We start from the raw sequence: 26,272 nt of genomic DNA, 5'->3' as shown, positions 1-26,272 counted from the left end.
CTTAAAAGTCAGGTGTTACTCTGACCTGACTGTGTGAGAAGTGGAAGACTAGTGAAACCAACTAATAGAATCTTCAAGGTGATACATACTTTGCTGTAAACTCATAGCCAAGTCAGAAAGCCCCTCTACATCATCCCTGCAGGCTCAGAACAGAGTGTGAGGAGATCCCTTTTAATTTATTGAGAGCTCTGACTGCTATTTGTTGGTTTTGTTTCTAGTTACAAATAATACATGCTCACTGAGAGAGGAAATTTATAAACGCTCAAGTTCATGGCAATATGGATATTTTTATTTTCTCTTGAGCTCTTACAAATTTTTCAAACCATCTCAGTGAATAAGAGTTATTTGCATCCATTTATGTATACACATGCACAGCTGTTTTAGCATTGTTTTAAGTTTGCACTCGCTGTTCCTTTAAAATTTTGTTTTGTCAATACAACAAGCTTGTTAGCAAAACAAAGAAAACCCTGGGTTGCAGTGGCTTCAATGGTGAATTTCCCCAAACCTTCAAAGAAGAAATAATACCGGTCCTACATAACCTCTTTCAAAAAATAGAGAAGTGAATACCATTTTACTTACTTTATCAGACTAAAATTGATACCAGTACCAGACAGAGTCACTAGGAAACTGTAGATGGTGTCCCTGATGAAAATAAACAGGAGAGTCCTTAACAAAACATTTACAAATTTAATCCAGCAGTATATAAAGAGGAATGCAGGGTTGGTTGAACATTTGAAAATCAGTTAAGGCATAAAGGAGAAAAGTGTATGATCATCTTAATAGACGCAGAGAAAGCCTTTGACAAAATTTAATGCCCATTTATAAAAACAAACAAACAACCCCCCCTCCAAAAACTCTTGGCAAACTAGAAGAGAAGGGAATAGCTTCACACTGATAGGTCATACCTAAGAAGAACCCACAGCTGACAGCAAGATTAATAGTGAAAGACTGAATGTCTTGGACCTAAGAATGGGAACAGGCAAGGGTGCTCACTTCACTTACTGTAGGAGTAGCTCACGTGCTACATCACATTTATACACCTGCTCTTCTATTCAGCACTACCCCGGAGGTTCTAGCCACTGAACTAAGGCAAGAGGAAGAAATACAAAGCATAAAGAATAGAGACAGGGCTGGGGTGGTGGGCAAAACGGATGAAGGTACTCAAAAGGTACAAACTGAGTAATACTCCATTGTATATATGTGCCACATCTTCTTTATTCCTCTGTCAATGTACACTTAGGTTGCTTCCATGTCCTGGTTATTGTAAATAGAGCTGCAATGAACATTGTGGTACATGACTCTTTTTGAATTATGGTTTTCTCAGGGTATATGCCCAGTAGTGGGATTGCTGGGTCGTATGGTAGTTCTATTTTTAGTTTTTTAAGGAACCTCCGTACTATTTTCCATAGTGGCTGTATCAATTTACATTCCCACCAACACTGCAGGAGGGTTCCCTTTCTCCACAATGGCTCTCCACCATTTATTGTTTGTAGGTTTTTTTATGATGGTCATTCTGACTCGTGTGAGGTGATGCCTCATTGTAGGTTTGATTTGCATTTCTGTAATGATTAGTGATGTTGAGCATCCTTTCATGTGTTTGTTGGCCATCTGTATGTCTTCTTTGGAGAAATGTCTATTTAGGTCTTCTGCTCATTTTTGGATTGGGTTGTTTTGGGTTTTTTTGATATTGAGCTGCATGAGCTGCTTGTAAATTTTGGAGATTAATCCTTTGTCAGTTGCTGCGTTTGCAAATATTTTCTCCCATTCTGAGCGTTGCCTTTTCATCTTGTTTATGGTTTCCTTTGCTGTGCAAAAGCTTTTAAGTTTCATTAGTTCCCATTTGTTTATTTTTGTTTTTATTTCCATTTCTCTAGGGGGTGGGTCAAAAAGGATCTTGCTGTGATTTATGTCATAGAGTGTTCTGCCTATGTTTTCCTCTAACAGTTTGATAGTGTTACATTTAGCCATAAAAAGAAATGAAACTGAGTTATATGTAGTGAGGTGGATGGACCTAAAGTCTGTCATACAGAGTGAAGTAAGTCAGAAAGAGAAAAACAAATACCCTATGCTAACACATCTATATGGAATCTAAAAAAAAAAGAAAAGGTTCTGAAGAACTAGGGGCAGGACAGGAATAAAGACGCAGACGTAGAGAATGGACTTGAGGACACGGGGACGGGGAAGGGTAAGCTGGGACAAAGAGAGTGGCATGGACATATATACACTACCAAATGTAAAATAAATAGTGGGAAGCAGCCACATAGCACAGGGAGATCAGCTAGGTGCTTTGTGACCACCTAGAGGGGTAGAATTGGGAGGGTGAGAGGGAGATGCAAGAGGGAGGGGATATGGGGATATATGTATATGTAAAGCTGATTCACTTTGTTATAAAGCAGAAACTAACACACAGTTGTAAAGCAAATATACTCCAATAAAGATGTTAAAAAAAAAGAACTATTTAAAAAGAGACTAGAGAGAAGTAAAACTTTCTGTGCAGGTGACATGATTGTTTATGTAGAAAATTCCAATGACTGTATTAAATAGCCTTTAGCACTAATATGTGAATTTAAATGGTTCATGAGGCTAAGGTGAGCTTATGAACATCAATTGTATTTCCATATACTAGCAACAAACAGTTAGAAAATAATGAGGCGAAAACAGTACTTTTAAAATAGCATGAGAAACATGAAACATGTAGAGATAATTTTTTTTTTTTGGCGGTACGCGGGCCTCTCACTGTTGTGGCCTCTCACGTTGGGGAGCACAGGTTCCCGACGTGCAGGCTCAGTGGCCATGGCTCACGGGCCTAGCCGCTCCGCGGCACGTGGGATCCTCCCGGACCGAGGCACGAACCCATGTCCCCTGCATAGGCAGGCAGACTCTCAATCACTGCACCACCAGGGAAGCCCTGTAGAGATAAATTTAATGGAATATATATAAGATATGTAAAGAGCTAAGTAGATGGGGGCCCTGCCACCACACCATTAAAATGCAGGAATTCAACACAATCCCAGTAAAAATCCCAGCAGGCATTTTGTAGACATTAACAGCTGATTCTAAAATATGTATTGAAGTGCAGAGGAACTAGAACTGGACAAGACCAACAAAGCGGGTTGACTTACAAACACTACGTGATTACAAGACTGATGGTAAAGCTACGTTTATTAAGACAGTGTGGTACAGACATAAGGACAGACATGCAGACAGAGATCAGTGGAACAGAACAGGGTATCTAGAAAGAGACCCACATATATTTGGTCTGTTTAAACATATGTGCCAAAGTGATTCAACATTTTTTTTTAGCCTTTATAATGGGAAATACAGTTTACATATAGAAAAGTACAGATGTATGGCTCAAGATTTAACACAGATTGATCACCTATGTAATTACTACCAAGGTCAAGAAATAAAACATTCCACATTGGATCAATATATTGTATTTAGGTGGTATCCCACTACTGGGCATATACCCTGAATTACCCAGAATTCAAAAAGAGTCATGTACCGCAATGTTCATTGCAGCTTTATTTACAATAGCCAGGACATGGAAGCAACCTAAGTGTCTATCGACAGATGAATGGATAAATAAAATGTGGCACATATATACAATGGAATATTACTCAACCATAAAAAGGAACAAAATTGAGCTATTTGTAGTGAGGTGGATGGACCTAGAGTCTGTCATACAGAGTGAAGTAAGTCAGAAAGAGAAAAACAAATACCGTATGCTAACACATATATATATGGAATCTAAAAAAAAAAAATCGTTATGAAGAACCTAGAGGCAAGACGGGAATAAAGACGCAGACCTACTAGAGAATGGACTTGAGGTCACGGGGAAGGGGAAGGGTAACCTAGGACAAAATGAGAGAGTGGTAGTGTATATATGGACATATATACACTACCAAACGTAAGGTAGATAGCTAGTGGGAAGCAGCTGCATAGCACAGGGAGATCATCTTGGTGCTTTGTGACCGCCTGTAGGGGTGGGATAGGGAGGGTGGGAGGGAGGGAGACGCAAGAGGGAAGAGATGTGGGAACATATGTATATGTATAACTGATTCACTTTGTTATAAAGCAGAAACTAACACACCATTGTAAAGCAATTATACTCCCATAAAAACGTTAAAAAAATGGTAACTTCAAATTTTAAATTATGAGGTTTACATCAAAACCAACATTTTGCAAAGGCACTTTTAAGGCATTACAAGGGTCAATATTGTAGGCAGTGAAAATGGTTTCTTGACACTGTAGTGCAAGTAGTAGACAATCCAGAGATGTGGACTTTACTGATACAGGGGCATTACATTTCACTTTGAGGGCATTTTATATAAAGCACAACTACAGACCTAGTCATTTTGGCATATTAAGTTATCTTTAATATTTTTTCTAGAAAACAGGTGATGTTTATATCCATGATAAAAATTTTTATACAAGATCTACTGCCTTAATCTAGCCCCACTGATGAAATTAACTTTTATTGTATTAATAACTCAAATTACTGTTAGCATCACTCCAAAAACTTGCTGATTTAACACTCCAGAAGTTTTTACTAAGGACTGTTTTTATAAAACTGTCATTGGGACTTCCCTGGTGGTCCAGTGGCTAATGCTCTGTGCTCGCAGTGCAGGGGGCCCTGGTTCGTCCTCTGGTTGGGGAACTGGATCCCGCATGCCACAGCTAAAAATCCCGCATGCTGCAGCTAAAGATCCTGCATGCTGCAATGAAGATCCCACGCGTGGCAATGAAGATCCCGTGTGGCGTAGCCACATAAATAAATATTAAAGAAAAACCAAACTGTCATTGCTTCTAATTTACAATTTTGCTTAAAAGGAAGAGAGTATACAAAATTATATTGTCCCCACTGTGCCAAAAGAAAGTATTAAAAGTAAGTGGGCATCTTTATAACTATGAGGTTCCTGAGGTCGGGATTTTCTGGTAAGTCAGTGAATCTAAGGAGATCTACAGCGTTAGGGGTTACTTTGTTCAGTGTGTAGCCTGGGTCTATCCAGGATGGCTGTACCCAATTTTGACATAAAGTTATGGGTAGATATGCCCTGGAAAATAAACCGAAGAACCACAGTGTATCTTACACTTTTGTAAATGATGTTTTATGGATAAACTTTTCACTTTCTCAAAAGGCTGATATATTTCAATATTTTGAATACATCAGTGTAGGTAACCTAACCAACTATCATTATGTTTTCGTACTAAGGAATCTAGCTTTTAATAAAGTTACTGAAATGCAAAATAAATAAGTAGATAAAACACTGACAGCATCACAGAAAACTCCTCTCACGCCCATTCCTTGCTGTCACAGGTAACTAATGTTGGCTTGTATGGGAACCACAACCAACTTTTCCTAATGATTTTACTACCCTAGTTTCAGTCCTGAAACACTGTGGTTTAGTTTTACCTGCTTCTGCAACTTTGATATAAATATCCTACAGTACGCATTCTTCTGTGTCTGCTGCTTTTGCTCACATTAAGTGAAGTTGTCATTTGTTTTCATTTTTGTGTGGTTCCCCACTGGTGAAGACTTCATCTTTTACCTAGCTGCTCTGCTGTTTATGAACGTACCCGTTTTATTGTTGCAGTGATTTCAAATAATGCTGTTATGAACATTCTTGTACATTTCTGTTGGGTATATACCTAGGAGTAGGTATGCATGTATCCAGCTTTATGAGATATGGCAAAATGGTTTTCATAAGTGGTTCTATCAATTTACAGTTCCATCAGCAGTGTATGAGAATTCCCATTGTTCTACATTCTTGGCAACTTTGGTACTGTCACTCTTTTATTTTTTGTATGACTTTAACCATTCTGATGGAGGTGTAACGTTATGTCACTGCAGTTTTAGTTTATTTTTCTCTGATTATTAATGTGGTTGATAACTTTTTCTTATGTCTCCTTTGAGGTGTCTTGCTCATTTTTCTATGGGTTGATTGTATTTTTCTTAGTGGCTGTAGTGTCTCTTAGTTATGGATTCAGACCCTTGGTAAATTAAGCTTTTGCTTTCTTCACGGTGTCTTCTGATGATTACTTTTAATGTAGTCTCAATTATCCATCTTTTTCTCTATAGCTTGTGTGTTGGGTGTTCTGTTTAAAAGTCTGCCTACTCTGCAAGCAGCAAGATATCCTCTTCTGTTATCTTCAGAAGCTTTGTTGTTTTGTCTCTTCTACTTAGATCTGTAATCATCCTGGAAAGTATGTTTGTGAGGTAGAGTTCATATTTTATTATCTGTCTGTGAGGGTGAGAGTCTGCTATGTAGCTCTCTATTCCACTGTATATTTGTGTGTCCTTGTACAAATGTCAGAGTGCTTAATTATTGTTGCATTGTAATGTCTTGCTATCTGGAATAGTAGCTCTTTCCACTTTGATTTTTTAAATATTATCTTGGCCATTTTAGATCCTTTTGAATATACATTTTAGAATCAGTTTATCATATCCCAATAAAACGCACTTGCACACTTCAGATGTTGATTAAAATTTCATTAAATTTAACTGTCAGTTTGGAGAAAAGTGAAATAACAGATTTCAAATCCACAAACATGATAAATTTGTTTATATATACCTATATCATTTTTATTTTCTCTGAAGGTTTGCGGTACGCGGGCCTCTCACTGTTGTGGCCTCTCCTGTTGCGGAGCACAGGCTCCGGACGCGCAGGCTCAGCGGCCATGGCTCACGGGCCCAGCCGCTCCGCGGCATGTGGGATCTTCCCGGACCGGGGCATGAACCCGCGTCCCCTGCATCAGCAGGTGGACTCTCAACCACTGCGCCACCAGGGAAGCCCTGAAGGTTTTTTAAAATTGAGTTTTAATTGACATATAATACATTATATTAGTTTCAGGTGTACAACATAATGCTTTGATATTTGTATATATTGTGAAATGATCACCACAATAAATCTGTCAGCATACATACTTACAGATTTCTTTTTTTCTTGTGGTGAGAACTTTTAAGATCTGTTAACTACAGTCACTTATTTTATAACTGGAAGTTTGTACCTTTTGACCACCTTCACCCATTTTTCCCACCCTTCAACCCCCACCTCTGGTACCTACCCATCTGTTCTCTGTATCTATGAGCTTGTTTTTTTTTTTTAATTCCACATATAAGTGAGATAATATGGTATTTGTCCTTCTCTGTCTGACTTACTTCCTTAGCATAATGGTCCATCAGTGTTTTCTTAAATGGCAAGATTTTATTCTTTTTTTTTAAATGGCTGAATATTCCATTGTATAAATAGATCACATCTTCTTTATCCATTCATCTGTTGATGGACATTTAGGTTGTTTCCATATCTTGACTGTGATAAAAAATGCTGCAGTGAATATGGGAGTACATATATCTTTTTGAATCAGTGTTTTCACTTTCTTCTAATAAATATCCAAAAGTGGAATTGCTGGATCATATGGTAGCTCTATTTCTAATTTTTTTTTTTTTTGAGGAATCTCCATACTGTTCTCCATAGTGGCTGCACCAATTTACATTCCCACCAGCAGTGCAGGAGGGTTCCCTTTTCTCCACAGAGTCTCCAACACTTATCTCTTCTTTAATGTTTTTTAAAGTTTTTAATTAAAAAAAATTTTATTGGAGTATAGTTGATTTACAGTGTTGTGTTAGTATCTGCTGTACAGTGAAGTGAATCAGTTATACATATATATATCTACTTTTTTAGATTTTTCCCATATAGGTTATTACAGAGTATTGACTAGGGTTCCCTGTTCTATACAGTAGGTCCGTATTAGTTATCTATTTTTATATATAGTAGTTTGTATATGTCAATCCCAGTCTCCCTATGTATCCCTCCCCCCCTTTCCCCCTGGTAACCATAAGTTTGTTTTTTACATCTGTGACTCTATTTCTGTTTTGTAAATGTGTCCATCAACAGAGGAATGGATAAAGGAGATGTGGTACATATATACAATTGAATATTACTGAGCCATAAAAAAGAATGAAATAATGCCATTTGCAGCAACATGGATGGGCCTAGAGATTGTCATACTGAGTGAAGTTAGTCAGACAGAGAAAGACAAATATCATATGATAACTATCACTTCTCTCTTGTTGGTCTTGATGATCACCATTCCTACAGGTGTGAGGTGCTATCTCATTGTGGTTTTGAGTTGCATTTCCCTTATGATTAGTGATGTTGAACACCTTCTCATGTACCTTTGGCCATTTGGATGTCTTCTTTGGGAAAACGTGTATTTAGCTCTTGTGCCCATTTAAAAAATTGGACTTTTTTTTTTTTTATTAAGTTGTATGAGTTCTTTATAAATTTTGGATATTAACCCCTTATCTGACAGATGATTTGCAAAATTTTTCTCCCATTCTGTATGTTGCCTTTTCGTTTTGTTGATTGTATCTGTAGTCCCACTGGTTGAATTTTTTTCATCTTTTGTTTGTGCTTTTTTTTTTTTTTTTGCTGTACGCGGGCCTCTCATTGTTGTGGCCTCTCCCGTTGCGGAGCACAGGCTCTGGATGCGCAGGCTCAGCGGCCATGGCTCACGGGCCCAGCGCTCTGCGGCACGTGGGATCCTCCTGGACCGGGGCACGAACCCGTGTCCCCTGCATCGGCAGGCGGACTCTCAACCACTGTACCACCAGGGAAGCCCTGTCTGTGATTTTGGTGTCATATCTATAGAATCATTGCCAAGACTAATACTGAGGAGCTTCCTCCCTATGTTTTCTTCTAGGAGTTTTATGGTTTCAGGTCTTAATGTTTAAGTCTTTGATTCATTTTTTTTAAACATCTTTATTGGAGTATAATTGCTTTACAATGATGTGTTAGTTTCTGCTTTATAACAAAGTGAATCAGCTATACATATATATCTATCCCCATATCTCCTCTGATTCATTTTTTTTAACATCTTTATTGGAGTATAATTGCTTTACAATGGTATGTTAGTTTCAGCTTCACAACAGAATGAATCAGTTATATATATACATATGTTCCCATATCTCTTCCCGCTTGCGTCTCCCTCCCTCCCACCCTCCCTATCGCACCCCTCCAGGCGGTCACAAAGCACCGAGCTGATCTCCCTGTGCTATGCGGCTGCTTCCCACTAGCTATCTACCTTACATTTGGTAGTGTATATATGTCCATTCCTCTCTCTCGCTTTGTCACAGTTTACCCTTCCTCCTCCCCATATGCTCAAGTCCATTCTCTAGTAAGTCTGTGTCTTTATTCCTGTTTCACCCCTACATTTTTCATGACATTTTTCTTTTTCTTAAATTCCATATATATGTGTTAGCATACGGTATTTATCTCTCTCTTTCTGACTTACTTCACTCTGTATGACAGACTCTAGGTCTATCTACCTCATTACAAATAGCTCAATTTCGTTTCTTTTTATGGCTGAGTAATATTCCATTGTATATATGTGCCACATCATCTTTATCCATTCATCCGATGATGGACACTTAGGTTGTTTCCATCTCCGGGCTATTGTAAATAGAGCTGCAATGAACATTGTGGTACATGACTCTTTTTGAATTATGGTTTTCTCAGGGTATATGCCCAGTAGTGGGATTGCTGGGTCATATGGTAGTCCTATTTGTAGTTTTTTAAGGAACCTATATACTGTTCTCCACAGTGGCTGTATCAATTTACATTCCCACCAACACTGTAAGAGGGTTCCCTTTTCTCCACACCCTCTCCAGCATTTATTGTTTCTAGATTTTTTGATGATGGCCATTCTGACTGGTGTGAGATGATATCTCATTGTAGTTTTGATTTGCATTTCTCTAATGATTAGTGATGTTGAGCATTCTTTCATGTGTTTGTTGGCAGTCTGTATATCTTCTTTGGAGAAATGTCTATTTAGGTCTTCTGCCCATTTTTGGATTGGATTATTTGTTTTTTTGTTATTAAGCTGCATGAGCTGCTTATAAATTTTGGAGATTAATCCTTTGTCAGTTGCTTCATTTGCAAATATTTTCTCCGATTCTGAGGGTTGTCTTTTGGTCTTGTTTATGGTTTCCTTTGCTGCACAAAAGCTTTGAAGTTTCATTAGGTCCCATTTGTTTATTTTTTGTTTTTATTTCCATTTCTCTAGGAGGTGGGTCAAAAAGGACCTTGCTGTGATTTATGTCATAGAGTGTTCTGCCTATGTTTTCCTCTAAGAGTTTGATAGTTTCTGGCCTTACATTTAGGTCTTTAATCCATTTTGAGCTTATTTTTGTGTATGGTGTTAGGGAGTGATCTAATCTCATACTTTTACATGTAGCTGTCCAGTTTTCCCAGCACCAGTTATTGAAGAGGCTGTCCTTTCTCCACTGTACATTTCTGCCTCCTTTATCAAAGATAACGTGACCATATGTGCGTGGGTTTATCTCTGGGCTTTCTATCCTGTTCCATTGATCTATATTTCTGTTTTTGTGCCAGTACCATACTGTCTTGATTACTATAGCTTTGTAGTATAGTCTGAAGTCAGGAAGCCTGATTCCTCCAGCTCCGTTTTTCATTCTCAAGATTGCTTTGGCTATTCAGGGTCTTTTGTGTTTCCATACAAATTGTGAAATTTTTTGTTCTAGTTCTGTGAAAAATGCCATTGGTAGTTTGATAGGGATTGCATTGAATCTGTAGATTGCTTTGGGTAGTAGAGTCATTTTCACAATGTTGATGCTTCCAATTCAAGAACATGGTATATCTCTCCATCTATCTGTATCATCTTTAATTTCTTTCATCAGTGTCTTATAATTTTCTGCATACAGGTCTTTTGTCTCCTTAGGTAGGTTTATTCCTAGATATTTTATTCTTTTTGTTGCAGTGGTAAATGGGAGTGTTTTTTTGATTTCACTTTCAGATTTTTCATCCTTAGTGTATATGAATGCCAGAGATTTCTGTGCATTAATTTTGTATCCTGCCACTTTACCAAATTCATTGATTAGCTCTAGTAGTTTTCTGGTGGCATCTTTAGGATTCTGTATGTATAGTATCATGTCATCTGCAAATAGTGACAGCTTTACTTCTTCTTTTCCGATTTGGATTCCTTTTATTTCCTTTTCTTCTCTGATTGCTGTGGCTAAAACTTCCAAAACTGTTGAATAAGAGTGGTGAGAGTGGGCAACCTTATCTTCTTCCTGATCTTAGTGGAAATGCTTTCAGTTTTTCACCATTGAGGATGATGTTGGCTGTGGTTTGTCATATATGGCCTTTATTATGTTGAGGAAAGTTCCCTCTATGCCTACTATCTGCAGGGTTTTTATCATAAATGGGTGTTGAATTTTGTCAAAAGCTTTCTCTGCATCTATTGAGATGATAATACGGTTTTTCTCCTTCAATTTGTTAATATGGTATATCACGTTGATTGATTTGCGTATATTGAAGAATCCTTGCGTTCCTGGAATAAACCCCACTTGATCATGGTGTATGATCTGTTTAATGTGCTGTTGGATTCTGTTTGCTAGTATTTTGTTGAGGATTTTTGCATCTAAGTTCATCAGTAATATTGGCCTGTAGTTTTCTTTCTTTGTGACATCCTTGTCTGGTTTTGGTATCAGGGTGATGGTGGCCTCGTAGAATGAGTTGGGGAGTGTTCCTCCCTCTGCTATATTTTGGAAGAGTTTGAGAAGGATAGGTGATAGCTCTTCTCTAAATGTTTGATAGAATTCGCCTGTGAAGCCGTCTGGTCCTGGGCTTTTGCTTGTTGGAAGATTTTTAATCACAGTTTCAATTTCAGTGCTTGTGATTGGTCTGTTCATATTTTCTATTTCTTCCTGATTCAGTCTTGGCAGGTTGTGCCTTTCTAAGAATTTGTCCATTTCTTCCAGGTCGTCCATTTTATTGGCATAGAGTTGCTTGTAGTACTCTCTCATGATCTTTTGTATTTCTGCAGTGTCAGTTTTTGTTTCTCCTTTTTTATTTCTAATTCTGTTGATTTCAGTCTTCTCCCTTTTTGTCTTGATGAGTCTGGCTAATGGTTTATCAATTTTGTTTATCCTTTCAAAGAACCAGCTTTTAGTTTTATTGATCTTTGCTATCATTTCCTTCATTTCTTTTTCATTTATTTCTGATCTGATTTTTATGATTTCTTTCCTTCTGTTAACTTTGGGGGTTTTTTGTTCTTCTTTCTCTAATTGCTTTAGGTGCAAGGTTAGGTTGTTTATTCGAGATGTTTCCTGTTTCTTAAGGTAGGATTGTATTGCTGTAAACTTCCCTCTTAGAACTGCTTTTGCTGCATCCCATAGATTTTGAGTCGTCGTGTCTCCATTGTCATTTGTTTCTAGGTATTTTTTGATTTCCTCTTTGATTTCTTCAGTGATCACTTAGTTATTAAGTAGTGTATTGTTTAGCCTCCATGTGTTTGTATTTTTTACAGATCTTTTCCTGTAATTGATATCTAGTCTCATAGCGTTGTGGTCGGAAAAGATACTTGATACAATTTCAATTTTCTTAAATTTACCAAGGCTTGATTTGTGACCCAAGATATGATCTATCCTGGAGAATGTTCCATGAGCACTTGAGAAAAATGTGTATTCTGTTGTTTTTGGATGGAATGTCCTATAAATATCAATTAAGTCCATCTCGTTTAATGTATCATTTAAAGCTTGTGTTTCCTTATTTATTTTCATTTTGGATGATCTGTCCATTGGTGAAAGTGGGGTGTTAAAGTCCCCTACTATGAATGTGTTACTGTCGATTTCCCCTTTTATGGCTGTCAGTATTTGCCTTATGTGTTGATGTTCTCCTATGTTGGGTGCATAAATATTTACAATTGTTTTATCTTCTTCTTGGATCGATCCCTTGATCATTATGTAGTGTCCTTTGTCTCTTCTCATAGTCTTTATTTTAAAGTCTATTTTGTCTGATATGAGAATTGCTACTCCAGCTTTCTTTTGGTTTCCATTTGCATGAAATACCTTTTTCCATCCCTTACTTTCAGTCTGTATGTGTCTCTAGGTCTGAAGTGGGTCTCTTGTAGACAGCAAATATATGCGTCTTGTTTTTGTATCCATTCAGTCAATCTGTGTCTTTTGGTGGGAGCATTTAGTCCATTTACATTTAAGGTAATTATCGATATGTGTGTTCCCATTCCCATTTTCTTAATTGTTTTGGGTTTGTTATTATAGGTCTTTTCCTTCTTTTGTGTTTCTTGCCTAGAGAAGTTCCTTTAGCAGTTGTTGTAGAGCTGGTTTGGTGGTGCTGAACTCTCTCAGCTTTTGCTTGTCTGTAAAGGTTTTAATTTCTCCATGAAATCTGAATGAGATAGAGTAATCTTGGGTAGAGTAGAGTAATCTTGGTTGGGTAGAGTAATCTTGGTTGCAGGGTTTTCTCCTTCAACACTTTCAATATGTCCTGCCACGCCCTTCTGGCTTGCAGAGTTTCTGCTGAAAGATCAGCTGTTAACCTTATGGGGATTCCCTTGTGTGTTATTTGTTTTTTTTCCCTTGCTGCTTTTAATATGTTTTCTTTGTATTTAATTTTTGACAGTTTGATTAATATGTGTCTTGGCGTATTTCTCCTTGTATTTATCCTGTATGGGACTCTCTGTGCTTCCTGGACTTGATTAACTATTTCCTTTCCCATATTAGGGAAGTTTTCAACTATAATCTCTTCAAATATTTTCTCAGTCCCTTTCTTTTTCTCTTCTTCTTCTGGAACCCCTATAATTCAAATGTTGGTGCGTTTAATGTTGTCCCAGAGGTCTCTGAGACTGTCCTCAGTTCTTTTCATTCTTTTTTCTTTATTCTGCTCTGCAGTAGTTATTTCCACTATTTTACCTTCCAGGTCACTTATCCGTTCTTCTGCCTCAGTTATTCTGCTATTGATCCCATCTAGAGTATTTTTCATTTCATTTATTGTGTTGTTCATCATTGTTTGTTTCATCTTTAGTTCTTCTAGGTCCTTGTTAACTGATTCTAGCATTTTGTGTATTCTATTTCCAAGATTTTGGATCATCTTTACTATCATTCTGAATTCTTTTTCAGGTAGACTGCCTATTTCCTCTTCATTTGTTAGGTCTGGTGGGTTTTTATCTTGCTCCTTCATCTGCTATGTGTTTTTCTGTCTTTTCATTTTGCTTATCTTACTGTGTTTGGGGTCTCCTTTTTGCAGGCTGAAGGTTCGTAGTTCCTGTTGTTTTTTTGTGTCTGTCCCCAGTGGCTAAGGTTGGTTCAGTGGGTTGTGTAGGCTTCCTGGTGGAGGGTACTAGTGCCTCTGTTCTGGTGGATAAGGCTGGATCTTGTCTTTCTGGTGGGCGGGTCCACGTCTGGTGGTGTGTTTTGGGGTGTCTGTAGACTTACTATGATTTTGGGCAGCCTCTCTGCTAATGGGTGGGGTTGTGTTCCTGTCTTGCTAGTTGTTTGGCATAGGATGTCCAGCACTGTAGCTTGCTGGTTGTTGAGTGAAGCTGGGTGCTGGCATTGAGATGGAGATCTCTGGGAGATTTTCGCCGTTTGATATTATGTGTAGCTGGGAGGCCTCTTGTAGACCAGTGTCCTGAAGTTGGCTCTCCCACCTCAGAGGCACAGCACTAACTCCTGGCTGCAGCACCAAGAGCCTTTCATCCACACCGCTCCTTAATTTGGGCTGATTTGTTGTCTATTCATGTATTCCACAGATGCAGGGTACATCAAGTTGATTGTGGAGCTTTAATCCGATGCTTCTGAGGCTGCCTGGAGAGATTTCCCTTTCTCTTATTTGTTCTCACAGCTCCCAGGGGCTCAGCTTTGGATTTGGCCCCGCCTGTGCGTGTAGGTTGCGGGAGGGCGTCTGTTCTTTGCTCAGACAGGACGGGGTTAAAGGAGCCGCTGATTTGGAGGCTCTGGCTCACTCAGGCCGGGGGTAGGGAGGGTCACGGAGTGCGGCGCGGGCCTGCGGCGGCAGAGGCCAGCGTGCCGTTGCTAGCCTGAGGCGCGCCATGCGTTCTCCCGGGTGAGTTGTCCCTGGATCCCGGGACCCTGGCAGTGGCGGGCTGCACAGGCTCTCCGGAAGGGGTCGTGGATAGTGACCTGTGTTTGCACACAGGCTTCTTGGTGGCGGCAGCAGCGGCCTTAGCGTATCATGTCTGTCTCTGGGCTCCGCACTTTTAGCCGCGGCTCGCGCCCGTCTCTGGAACTCTCTTAAGCAGCGTTCTTAATCCCCTCTCCTCGTGCACCAGGAAACAAAGAGGGAAGAAAAAGTCTCTTGCCTCTTCGGCAGGTCCAGACTTTTCCCCGGACTCCCTCCCAGCTAGCCGCGGTGCACTAACGCCCTGCAGGCTGTGTTCACACCGCCAACCTCAGTCCTCTCCCTGGGATCCGACCGAAGCCCGAGCCGCTGCTCACAGCCCCGCCCGCCCCGTCGGGCAAACAGACAAGCCTCTCTGCTGGTGAGTGCCGGTCGGCCCCGATCCTCTGCGCTGGAATCTCCCCGCTTTGCCCTCCGCACCCCTGTTGCTATGCTCTCCGCCGCGGCTCCGAAGCTTCCCCACTCCGCCACCCGCAGTCTCCGCCCGCGAAGGGGCTTCCTAGTGTGTGGACACTTTTCCTCCTTCACAGCTCCCTCCCGCTGGTGCAGGACCCGTCCCTATCCTTTTGTCTCTGTTTATTTTTTTCTTTTGCCCTAACCAGGTACGTGGGGGGTTCCTTGCCTTTTGGGAGGTCTGAGGTCTTCTGCCAGCGTTCAGTAGGTGCTCCGTAGGAGTTTTTCCACGCGTAGATGTCTCTCTCTTTTTTAAACATAAATAACACTGAAATAAATATATAGTAGTATATAAATATTTTTAACACATTACTGATTTATTTTCCCCTTAGGGAAAACTTCTATAAGTAGAATTGCTGGTTCCAAAGGGATCAATATTTTAATTTCTTAAAAATTAATGAATTTTTAATTGAAGTATAGTTGATTTACAGTGTTGTGTTAATTTCTAGTATACAGCAAAGTGTTTTATATACACACATGTGTATATTCTTAAGATTCTTTTACGTTACAGGTTATTACAGAATATTGAATTTGATTCCCTGTGCTATACAGTATGTTCTTGTTGTTTATCTATATATATAGTACTGTGTATTACAGTAGTGTGTATCTGTTTACCCCCAAAATTTAATTTATCCCTCCCACCGCATAGTAACTGTAAGTCGGCCTTCTATGTTTGTGAGTCGTTTCTGTTTTGTAAATAAGTTCATTTTTATCATTTTTTAGATTCCATATAAAAGTGACATCATATGATATTTGTCTTTCTCTTTCTGACTTACTTCACTTAGTATGATCATCTGTAGGTTCATTGATGTTGCTGCAAACAGCATTATTTCATTCCTTTTTATGGCTGAATAATATTCCATTGTATATATTACCACATCTTCTTTATCCATTCATCTGTTGATGGACACTTAGGTTGCTTCCATTTCTTGGCTGTTGTAAATAGTGCTGCTCTGAACATAGGAGTGCATGTATCTTTTTGAATTAGAGTTTTCTCCGGATATATGTTCAGGAATGGGATTGCAGGATCATATGATAATTCTGTTTGTAGTTTTTTAAGGAACCTCCATACTGTTCTCCAAAGTGGCTGCACAACTTACATTCCCATCAAGAGTGCAGGAGGTTTCCCTTTTCTCCACACCTTCTCCAGCATTTGTTATTTGCAGACTTTCTGATGATGGCCATTCTGACTGGTGTGAGGTGGTACCTCATTGTAGTTTTGATTTGCATTTCTCTAATGATTAGTGATGTGGAGCATCTTTTCATGTGCCCATTGGCCATCTGTATGTCTTCTTTGGAGAAATGTCTATTTAGGTCTTCTTTTTTTTTTTTGCGGTACGCGGGCCTCCCACTGTTGTGGCCTCTCCCGTTGCGGAGGACAGGCTCCAGACGCGCAGGCTCAGCGGCCATGGCTCACGGGCCCAGCTGCTCTGTGGCATGTGGGATCTTCCCGGCCCCATATCTGTGGTTCCTGTCTATCTGCAGATTCAATCAGACACAGACCGTGGAGCATGGCAGTATTTATAACCCCATGTAAGTGCACCCTCTCAATTCAAACCCACATTGTTCAAGGGTCAGTGTCCTCTTCCAGGGTTGTAATTTCTTATTTAATTATGAACCAGGGGTGCTTTGGGAAGTCACATTCACATGTTCTGTCAAGAGCTGATTAAATGGCTACAGTATAATATTAACTGTGTCATGACTGTGGCAAAAATGTAAATTATCAGTTTGAAAATGATGCAGTAGTTTAAAAAGTCTACACTATGGTAGTATGAAATCATGTGCAGTATGATTACAGCTGTAGAATATATTAAAAGAAGGATTAGAAAATATTACACCCAGTGGATGCTGTTGTGTATAGTATTGATTATTTATTGTTTTTTATCTCCCCTTTTTCAAAACGACTCTGTATAGTTTGCTGTTGTTTTTTAACGATTAAATGATCAATGCAAACCAAAATACTGTGAGTACAGTTCAGTCTACTCTCAGTGCATCTACTGTTTTATCCTTCCAGTCACAAAATGTTCAAATGAGTTAAAGTAGATAAATGGATTTTCCACCAATCCCCTAACATTAATAATGTGTTCATCACCACCTTATTCCAAATAGTATTTACAATGATTAGTAAGAAAAGTAAGATATGGTAAAATAGTAAAGTTCAGCCATGAGTGCACAAAAGAAAAAAAAAAGACAAAACTAAGCTGCGGGGGGGGAACGTAAATGGAGGTAGGAATGAGGCTAATCAGAAGCATACATTCTGGAACTGGAAAACACGTGGCATGTGGGCCATATACCTATTTCAGATTTTCCAATAGCCAGAACAAAAAACACATCGCGTCCATGGCATTAACAAAGAACAAATAAACTCAGTACCATCCAGGTATTTAATTCCTCAAATGAAGCTCTAAAGTTCCAAGATGAGACCTTTGATCCTCAGAACCCTTCTCCTGAGAGTGCTATGGAAGGGGATGGACACACCCTCCGTGTACTCTCTGAGGGCCTGCTGTATTGTTCTTAGTGGTCACGCCCAGGCTCAGCTGGCTGGAGCAGTTCTTGAGGCTAGTGTGACCAGGTGCAGGCTGAGAGCCGTCTGCTGGCCTGACACAGATTTTTCTCTGTACTCCAGGGATGAATAGCGTGCATGTAAAGAAATGGTCGTGTGCCGTACTTTGTGGCAATTTTCTACTTTTGTTGCCCTCAGTCGAACTTTCGATGTTTGTTAGGAGAATGCACTTGCTGGGATGTCTGGGATACACGGACTGTATTTACCACTCAAATAGACACCTTTTGGCCTTGAAAGACAGACAGTGGAGCTGAGGCAGTGCTAAGACGTGAGGAGGTGAAGAGCCCAGACTAGGATTGTTCCCACATGCAGGGCAGCCCATGGCCACGCACTGACACGTCCTAGGAGTGTCATAGGAAGGGCGGCCACACCTCTCGGGGAGTAATCTAGATCCTCCCCCATGCACAGAGCGAAGGCACGGTTAACAGAAACGTTACTAAATATTATCATAAGGTGACAACCAAATCCTCATCTTGACTACAGCAGTTTCAACAAAGCACTCTTCGAATGCCTCACTTCAGTTGCTACAATTTTCTAGTGGGCCCTCTGAAATAAACTCTTTGTGAATTGCAGCTCTGAATTATTTGGGGGGTTATTATTTATAGGCCTGTTAAAAGATGGGGAAATATCTGCTAAAAGAAACTGTTTTCTTTTTTGGGATCACTAGGTTGTGGCCTGTTTATGCCACTTTCAGGTTGTGATTTTACATATTCTGATCTGCCTAGGGTTGAAAGCATGTATTTGTTTTCTTTAATAGGAATAAATGATCCAGTTCAACAAAAATAAAAACAGACTTTAAGAATTTAGGGCGGTGGAGTAGTGTCAGGGAAAAGTGTTCCTGTTTTAACTCATAAAACTATGGTGTAATTTGTTAAAAGACACTTTTATTGATCTTGACTCTTCCAATTCCTTAATACTCATTGTGTGTCTGTTATGTATACAGAATAAAGCCAGTGGAAAACAAGGGGTATAGGATGTGGTTGGTGACTGATGGCAGGAAGCTTGCATATTCTACTTGGGAAAATAACACATACATGTCTGAAAGGTTAAACAGAAATACAACAGAGAAAAAGACATGGGTGGATGGTTGAGGAAATGCCACAGGGCGGTTGTTAATTGAATTCAAAACTTAGTGACAATCAGCACAAATGCCAAGGGAACTTTGCCGACTACACTTTGCTCACCTAGATTCTCAAAATATAGCAAAGATTTCGTGCTGGTTCAACAACCACATGGTGTTGTGTACATTTGATGACAATATTTAATTCCTCTAAAAGGACTTTTTAAAATACAGGAAATATGTGATTATTCTAATGAAACATAGATTAAAAAAATCAAAACAAGTCGTAGTCGTGGTGCTTATACTTGAATCACACCATGTGGTTTTCATAGCTCTTTCCACATAGTGTTTGCACCCGTCTCACTCCAGTCCTGCGAAAAAGACAAGAGCAGGCAGTTTTCCTGAATTACTGGTGAGAACACTGAGGCCTCATAAAGTTATGAGATTTGTCTGGGATACAGCACTGATTATATCCTAGGAGTTTTATCTGCTCCATATGTTTCTTTATATGGTATAGTTGTGAATAGGTTTAGATATAATGGATCACTTGATACCTTTGTTTTCCATTTGATGCACACGAAATACCCTTCTGGTACCTTGTTAATAAGCAAATGAAGAAAATGAGATCCCTAGCTCCAGCTGCTGCTCATGTTGACAAACCATCTCTTTTGTTTTCTCCTTTTATCTGACAAATTTGTTAATTCAGTAGACATTAAGTGGCTTTTGTGGAGTCGTCTTAATATTCTCAAGTGCTTGGGGAGATTTACAGAACTTGTGTACACATCTCATGTGCTGAAGGAGTTCAGGCAGTTGAGGGGTGACGAGCTACATTCAAGACCGTGTTCGGTCACTGATCTGGATCACGTGCTGGTAGCTGTCAACATAAGGGGTGGCCGGCGTCCTGTCGGGAGCTGTGACTTGGGAGTGGGGAGGGCATACCCCAGCTAGACTTAATCATCGGTTAGATTCCATGGGTGGGGAGGCTAAGTGGGACCTTCTAGTGGAGTGGAGCTTGATTTAGGAAATGCGGGGAGATGAATCTGGGAGGATGAATGGGAGGAATATAGAAAAACTTAAACGACAGGTCAAAGAGTTGACATCTGATTCTGTAGATGTTAAAGAGCCATGCAAGAGCTTTGTGTTTGCTTCTTCTCTCCTCGTGGAGCCACACGATGAAGGAGAGGTTTTGTCATCACAGAGCTGTAATGTATTCCAGTCCTGGGGTGGGGCTGAAAGACTGAAGGACTGGCCGGGCTGTTCTGGCATTTGCAGAGTGCTTGTAGCAAGCTTCGTTTTTCAGTGAGCGATGAAATCCTGAGTGCAAACATTTGTCCCCCTAGCTGCTGGTGCTGCCTCTTTTATATGGAGCAGATGAAGTCCAAGGCTGAGTGGGTTTACTATTAGGATGGTGACGCTAAGTCAGAGTTCCCCTTTTAGGAAACATACCTCTTGCTCCCCTGGCAGCAAGTGCTTGACTGCTCCTTACATGGAAGGTTCAGGTGATATGGACAGGAGGACGGCAGGATTCTGTGCCGAGTGGTTGCCGACAGCCTGGGAGTTGCTTCCTAGACCAGCGCTAGATGCAGCACCGTCAGGGCATCGAGCCTTGACCTCGCCCCTTGCCCATGTCTTACCTTGTTCTTGTAAGAATGATGTCTGATGTTTCTGCTGGCCCATATTCATTGAATTCCTTTATTTTACCAATGAGAGCTCATTTCTAATATCACGCTAATTAAACCACTCATTTTGCCAATGAAAAGCTACTTTTTTTTTTAACTAAAGTATTGTTGATTTACAGTGTTGTGCCCATCTCTGCTGTACAGCAATGTGAGTCAGTTATACACATATAGACATTTTTTTATATTAGTTTCCATTATAGTTTATCACAGGATATTCAGTATAGTTCCCTGTGCTATACAGTAGGACCTTGTTGTTTATCCATTCTAAATGTAATAGTTTGCATCTACCAACCCCAAACTCCCAATCCATCCCTCCCCCACTCCCCTCCCCCTTGGCAACCACAAGTGTGTTCTCTTTGTCTATGAGTCTGTTTCTGTTTCATAGATAAGTTCATTTAGATTTAGATTCCACATATAAGTGATATATGATATTTGTCTTTATCTTTCTGACTTTCTTCACTTAGTATGATAATCTCTAGGTCTGTCCTTGTTGCTGCAAATGGCATTATTTCGTTGCTTTTTATGGCTGAGTAATATTCCATTGTATATATGTACCACATCTTCTTTATCCATTCATCCGTTGATGGACATTTAGGTTGTTTCCGTGATTTGGCTATTGTCAACAGTGCTGGAAAAGCTACTTTTAATATTCAGTAGGCCAAATAGCAAAGTCTCTGGTGTCAATCAAGGTACGAATACTTGAAAGATGTGACTGGCTGAAATGCTGGCCAGGTCTGCATCGGGACCCTTCCAATTCAATACCACTGACCCAGGAATCTGAGTTCTCAGTTAGGGCCAGTGACTGTCCCTAAAGGTGAAGTTTAAACTAAATGATCTATACATTGTATTTTACTGTTGACACTGAAGAATATTTTATGAAGTTCTTAAATTAACTTGTTAAACAAATTACAGAAATATCAGTGCCTCTCCATCCATTCACTCAAGTTCACAATTTCAGCATGGTGGTTACAGCATGTTTTTTGTTATTCTCTCGGCTTTACTTTTTATGTTGATCAAAAGGTTTAGGGAAATATACCTGTAAGGAAGGAAGACATCACGAAGAGAACCCAGGGCTTGTGTACATTGCGAGCCTGCATCCTGAAGCAGCTGTGACCCTGAAATCCTAGCAGGCCGTTTCGCAAGGTGTTCACGGGCCTTGGTGTGGCGTCTTTTGTGAGGTTCCCACTTGGCTTCCTGGCACGAGGTGTAGTTATGAGCCTGCTTCTCATTCTGTCTGGATTCTGTTGGTCTGCAGCTGGGAAGAGCTTTCTTTGCCAGATCCCTGCCCAGTTCTTTTTTTCTTGGCAGGTTCATTTACCTTTTTTTTTTCATAGTTTGTCTCCCAAACAGTCCCCAACCTGGAACCATGATAATCAGTTTCCTGGGCTTCCTACTCTTGAAGGTGAGGAAGCTGTTATGGTCCTTCATGCCCAGCACTGCCTGTTCTCTGACCTTGCCACAAGTGTTTAAACAGATTTCAAAGGGACATCGTATTCCAGTGCATTGAAGATGCCTCATCAGGGGGCTTTGTGATTGAGTGGGTTTTCTGACCTTGTAATTACATGTAGGCCCACATGGCCTCCTACCCCCAAAGACAGAGACTTAAATCTTACCGTAGAATAGAATTTGCAACAGGTATGGTTATGAAAATGAAAAGACCGTGAGAAGGAATATTTATGTGATGAATCTACACTGACCTGTATAAAATGCTGTTTAATGTTTTATGGATGTTTGCATGTATATATATGCACACCACACGTATGTTTATGATAGAAATGATGTTGCAAATATCAATCAAGAAGACTCCATTTTTTTCATGATTGAATTAAAATAGCTTATTATTATTATTTTTTTTTGAAATATAGCAAGATCAACTTTACACCTGGGCTGCAGTTAGTCAACCTACACACTCACTGGATTATATAGAAGGGCAGTTTCCCAGGAGAGTCCCAGCTGCTTGGCCACCGTCTAAACCTCCTGATGAAGAACACAGGCCCAAGGATGCTGACACAGGTAGGGCCCCGGGAAGAGTGAATATTCTGAAAGTAACATCGAATAACTGTGCAGTACCTACTGGGTATTGAGTCTGGGTTTCCCTTCAAGTATTTCTTAGATTATAATCTGCATATAACTCAAGCTAAATCACTGGGAAGCTTGTTAAATTGAAAATTCTTATGCCCCATCTTCAAGGCTGCTGAGTTCTGGGGAACGGGACCCTGGGTTGTCCAGTTACCACAGTGTATATAAAGTCCGAGAACCACTGCTTCGGGGTCCTGCTGTGGCCACCAACCCGGGGGAAGCTGCACACTCCGCGTGGGCTGAGAGCTCGTAAGAACTTTCTGCCTACTGGCTTCAAAGGTGGCGGCCACCATACCTCTTTCCCCTGTCTCTTCCCTTACTGCTTTCTTTGAACTTTTCTTCGTTTTTTCTTTGCCTTCAGAGATAACTGACAGAGGCAAAATAGAGAAACATGTTTTACTAAACCTAAATTTTAAGTAATTAAAAAAACTGTTCAGTGTTCAGATGTAATATTTTTCTAAAAAATATTTCCTTTTGGTTTTTTTTCTCTTTGTCTCTTGTGTCATCCTAAAATATTTTGTGTTATTTTTGAAGTATTTTGAAGGTAACATGAGATTAATGTCAGCTTTATATGGAGCCTGAAGCTAGGAAAGCAATTTGTATTTATTGTATTGAATTAAGAATCCTATTTTTGTAACAATGTTTTTATGGAATTTGGTTGTTTATCATTATCTAACTCATGAGCTCCCTTTAAAGCCAACAATGACCCACACTGTCAGGGACTTTATTCTAGGCTCCTGCCCAAAGGTATGCAGAGGGGCCTAGTGCTTATAACCTCTGTTTTTCTCCCAGTCCTGGAGCGATGCATTTACCTGTTTCTTCTTTGCACTGAGGCACTTAATGGGGGCCCACACCTAATGCTGCATGTCCCCCTTTCACTGTCTGATGCTTTTGAAACACTGCTTAGTGTTTACTTGGTGGACTATACTCCCTGAAATGAACCACATACAAGAGATGCAATGTAGGACATGTGTTCTGTGTAGGGCTCTGAGTTTCCTGTGGTGCAGAGAACAGTTGATCAAGGGGCAAGGTAGACCTTCAGAGACGAGGGGGTGCTGACATAATAACACATGAAAAAAACAAGCACATAAAAGCAAATTTAGTTTTAAAAGGAAAAGCATATAACTAAAATAATGATCCCATTAAATACACTATTTTATTTGTTTATGTTAAAAATTACTTACTGGTTAGGAAATAACTAGGTGTAGATATAGTAGAATCGGTCAATTTCAATGAGTTATTTTAACAGTTGTTCATATCTTGTGTTTTACATCATTGATTAGGATGATGTTTTCATTTTTTTCTTCCCTAGTGTGTCTACTTCTCTCAATTTTAACTGAAACATTTTATGTTACTGATTTTATTGTATACTGGAGGAACACTAGATGGAAAGTTAATTAGTGATCATCTGAATTTTAGTTTGGTAGGAGATGATAGTCGGAATTGATGTCAGGAAGTTTGTAACCTAGGTTTTTTCTTCATCATTTGATGTAGCTTGCAAAATGCCAGAGCAGCAATTTTTAATATAACAACTTGTCTCCTTTTAAAATATGCCTTCTTGAAGAGGATGATGGAGGTAAGTAGAAAATAGTTTAATGTAGTGACTTGTTTTTCTCCAATTGATCTGTTTTAAACCCAACAGCCCAACAGCTGTTTTGTCCAAATTGTCTAATGGCCCTTCTAAACTTTTCTTGCTGTGAATCCATGGGGCATTCTCATTCTGGGGCATTCACCTTCCCTGTCGTAGGCAAGCAGTCAGTTGTAAGAGTGAGAATGTAGATAATGTAGTAAAAACTGTGCATCGAGTCTACTGTTTTAAAAAAAAATAGGTATGAATTGTAGTCTTCGATAATGTGATTATTAAAAGTGATAAACTATTTCCAGTGCACTTGACTGTGATTGGTGCAAGGGTGTCACGGCTAAAATCACTGTTTCCAGCATCTGGTCCCTTTCAGTTTTGACTTAAAGAGCTCAATGACTTTTTTTCTTTTTGAAGAAGAAAGACTTGTGGTTCCATCTTAAAAAATTGCCAACTTGGTTTTTCTTTTTTTTCCCCTTTTGGCTCTTCTCCACACTGGTTACTACTCCACATGTCTGGCTAATTCAGATTCGTGGTGCTGCCTTTCTCGGAAAACTCACTTTTGTTTTTCCATGATCCATTTTGTGAAACGGGTTTTTCTCCACCTTCACCTACTGATGTAGAAACGGACCCTCTGCTATGTGAGTCTGAGTGCAGAGGCTGCGGTGAAGCCTCAAGGGCTGTGGATTCCTGGGAATCTTCAGCTCCCAGCCTGTTCCCTGCAGCCTGTCTACATTGCCTCCACAGTGGAGCCTGACTGTCTGAAGTCTGTAGAATGTTTCCTGGAAGGACAAGGCTGGAAGGGAAGTTGGGAAGCAATGTGCTTGCTCCAGAAGTTTGTGGCGGAAATTGTAATAAGAAGAAAACTTTTTACTTACCTTGTTTTCTCTTTCTCTTTACTCTCTTCATTTTCCTTTACTTAATTGATACAACCCACCTCCCTGCCACAGTGGTTCTTTCTTCTAGAGCCCCGTGGCATTTTATTCATATCTCTATCATGTGGATTATTTAGATATGTAATTTTTCTGTCTCTAAATATCTGTCTTCTGTGTAGACTCCTGACATTTCAAGACCTTTGGACACCTATTATATACTTAAATATTTGAGTGAAAAAATGAAGGCCTTTTGTTGAAAAAGATAAAAATAAATAAAATATCTGCTCAGCATATGAATGCAAGTATCTGATGGAAGGCGGTGTGCTGAAACAGCTGAGGACCGTTTTAGGGACTCACTACCAAGCTCCAAAAGTTATTCGATAGATTTACACAAAGAGAGAATTAACTTTAGTTTTGAATGTGTGAAGAACAGGGTCAAGATGTCTAGGTGTGAACAGAGACTTGATCATTCTTGGTGTGTCTTTGGAAAATCAAGGCCCTTATCTTCCTTTAAAAATGTGAATGATCAAGAGAGTGAATGGAGGACTTATTTTAGAAAGGCAGTTCTGGACACAAAAAATCCTGGAGGAAAATATGGAAGGAGAGCTGTTAGAAACATGACAAGCTTTTTGTGTAGAAATCTTAAAATATCTGTTTACATGCTGGCTGAAAGAATGGTAACCCACCTTGGCTTCAAAAAAATGATCTGAGCAGCTTATGAATATGTGAGGTGTACAAGAGGATTACAAAGGAAAACAGATTAAACTGAAAGGAATTTAGGATGGGGCAATAAAATGAGGCTAGGGTGAACTAGCATCCTGAAGTGTATTTCAGAAGGACTTGGCAGTTTTTAAAGGTAGTTGAAATTTATGCCTTGGGTTTAAGGTAGAAGGGAAGTGGAAACAAGTCTGTATCACGCCTTGTGTGTCTGTGAAATGAAAAGCAACAGTCCCAGAAGGACAACTTTGCTGTCCTCTAGTATCCAAAAGAAGGCTTTCTACTGGTTCTTAATAAAGGAGAT

General features: G+C 39.7%; 1 protein-coding gene across 1 annotated transcript in view; it reads left to right on the top strand.

Annotated features, from left to right (window-relative positions):
* Window positions 1–26,272, top strand: part of FMN2 (formin 2) — a 312,579-nt gene that overhangs the window by 60,855 nt on the left and 225,452 nt on the right. The window contains exon 3 of the mRNA XM_060126886.1: window positions 22,584–22,731. Within this exon, the coding sequence (XP_059982869.1) occupies window positions 22,584–22,731 (148 nt within the window). The remainder of the gene's footprint in view (window positions 1–22,583; window positions 22,732–26,272) is intronic.

The sequence above is a fragment of the Lagenorhynchus albirostris genome, chromosome 16, assembly GCF_949774975.1.
Source record: "Lagenorhynchus albirostris chromosome 16, mLagAlb1.1, whole genome shotgun sequence".
In the NCBI taxonomy this organism is placed as follows: domain Eukaryota; kingdom Metazoa; phylum Chordata; class Mammalia; order Artiodactyla; family Delphinidae; genus Lagenorhynchus; species Lagenorhynchus albirostris.
This window is presented reverse-complemented; position numbering and strand designations above follow the sequence as displayed.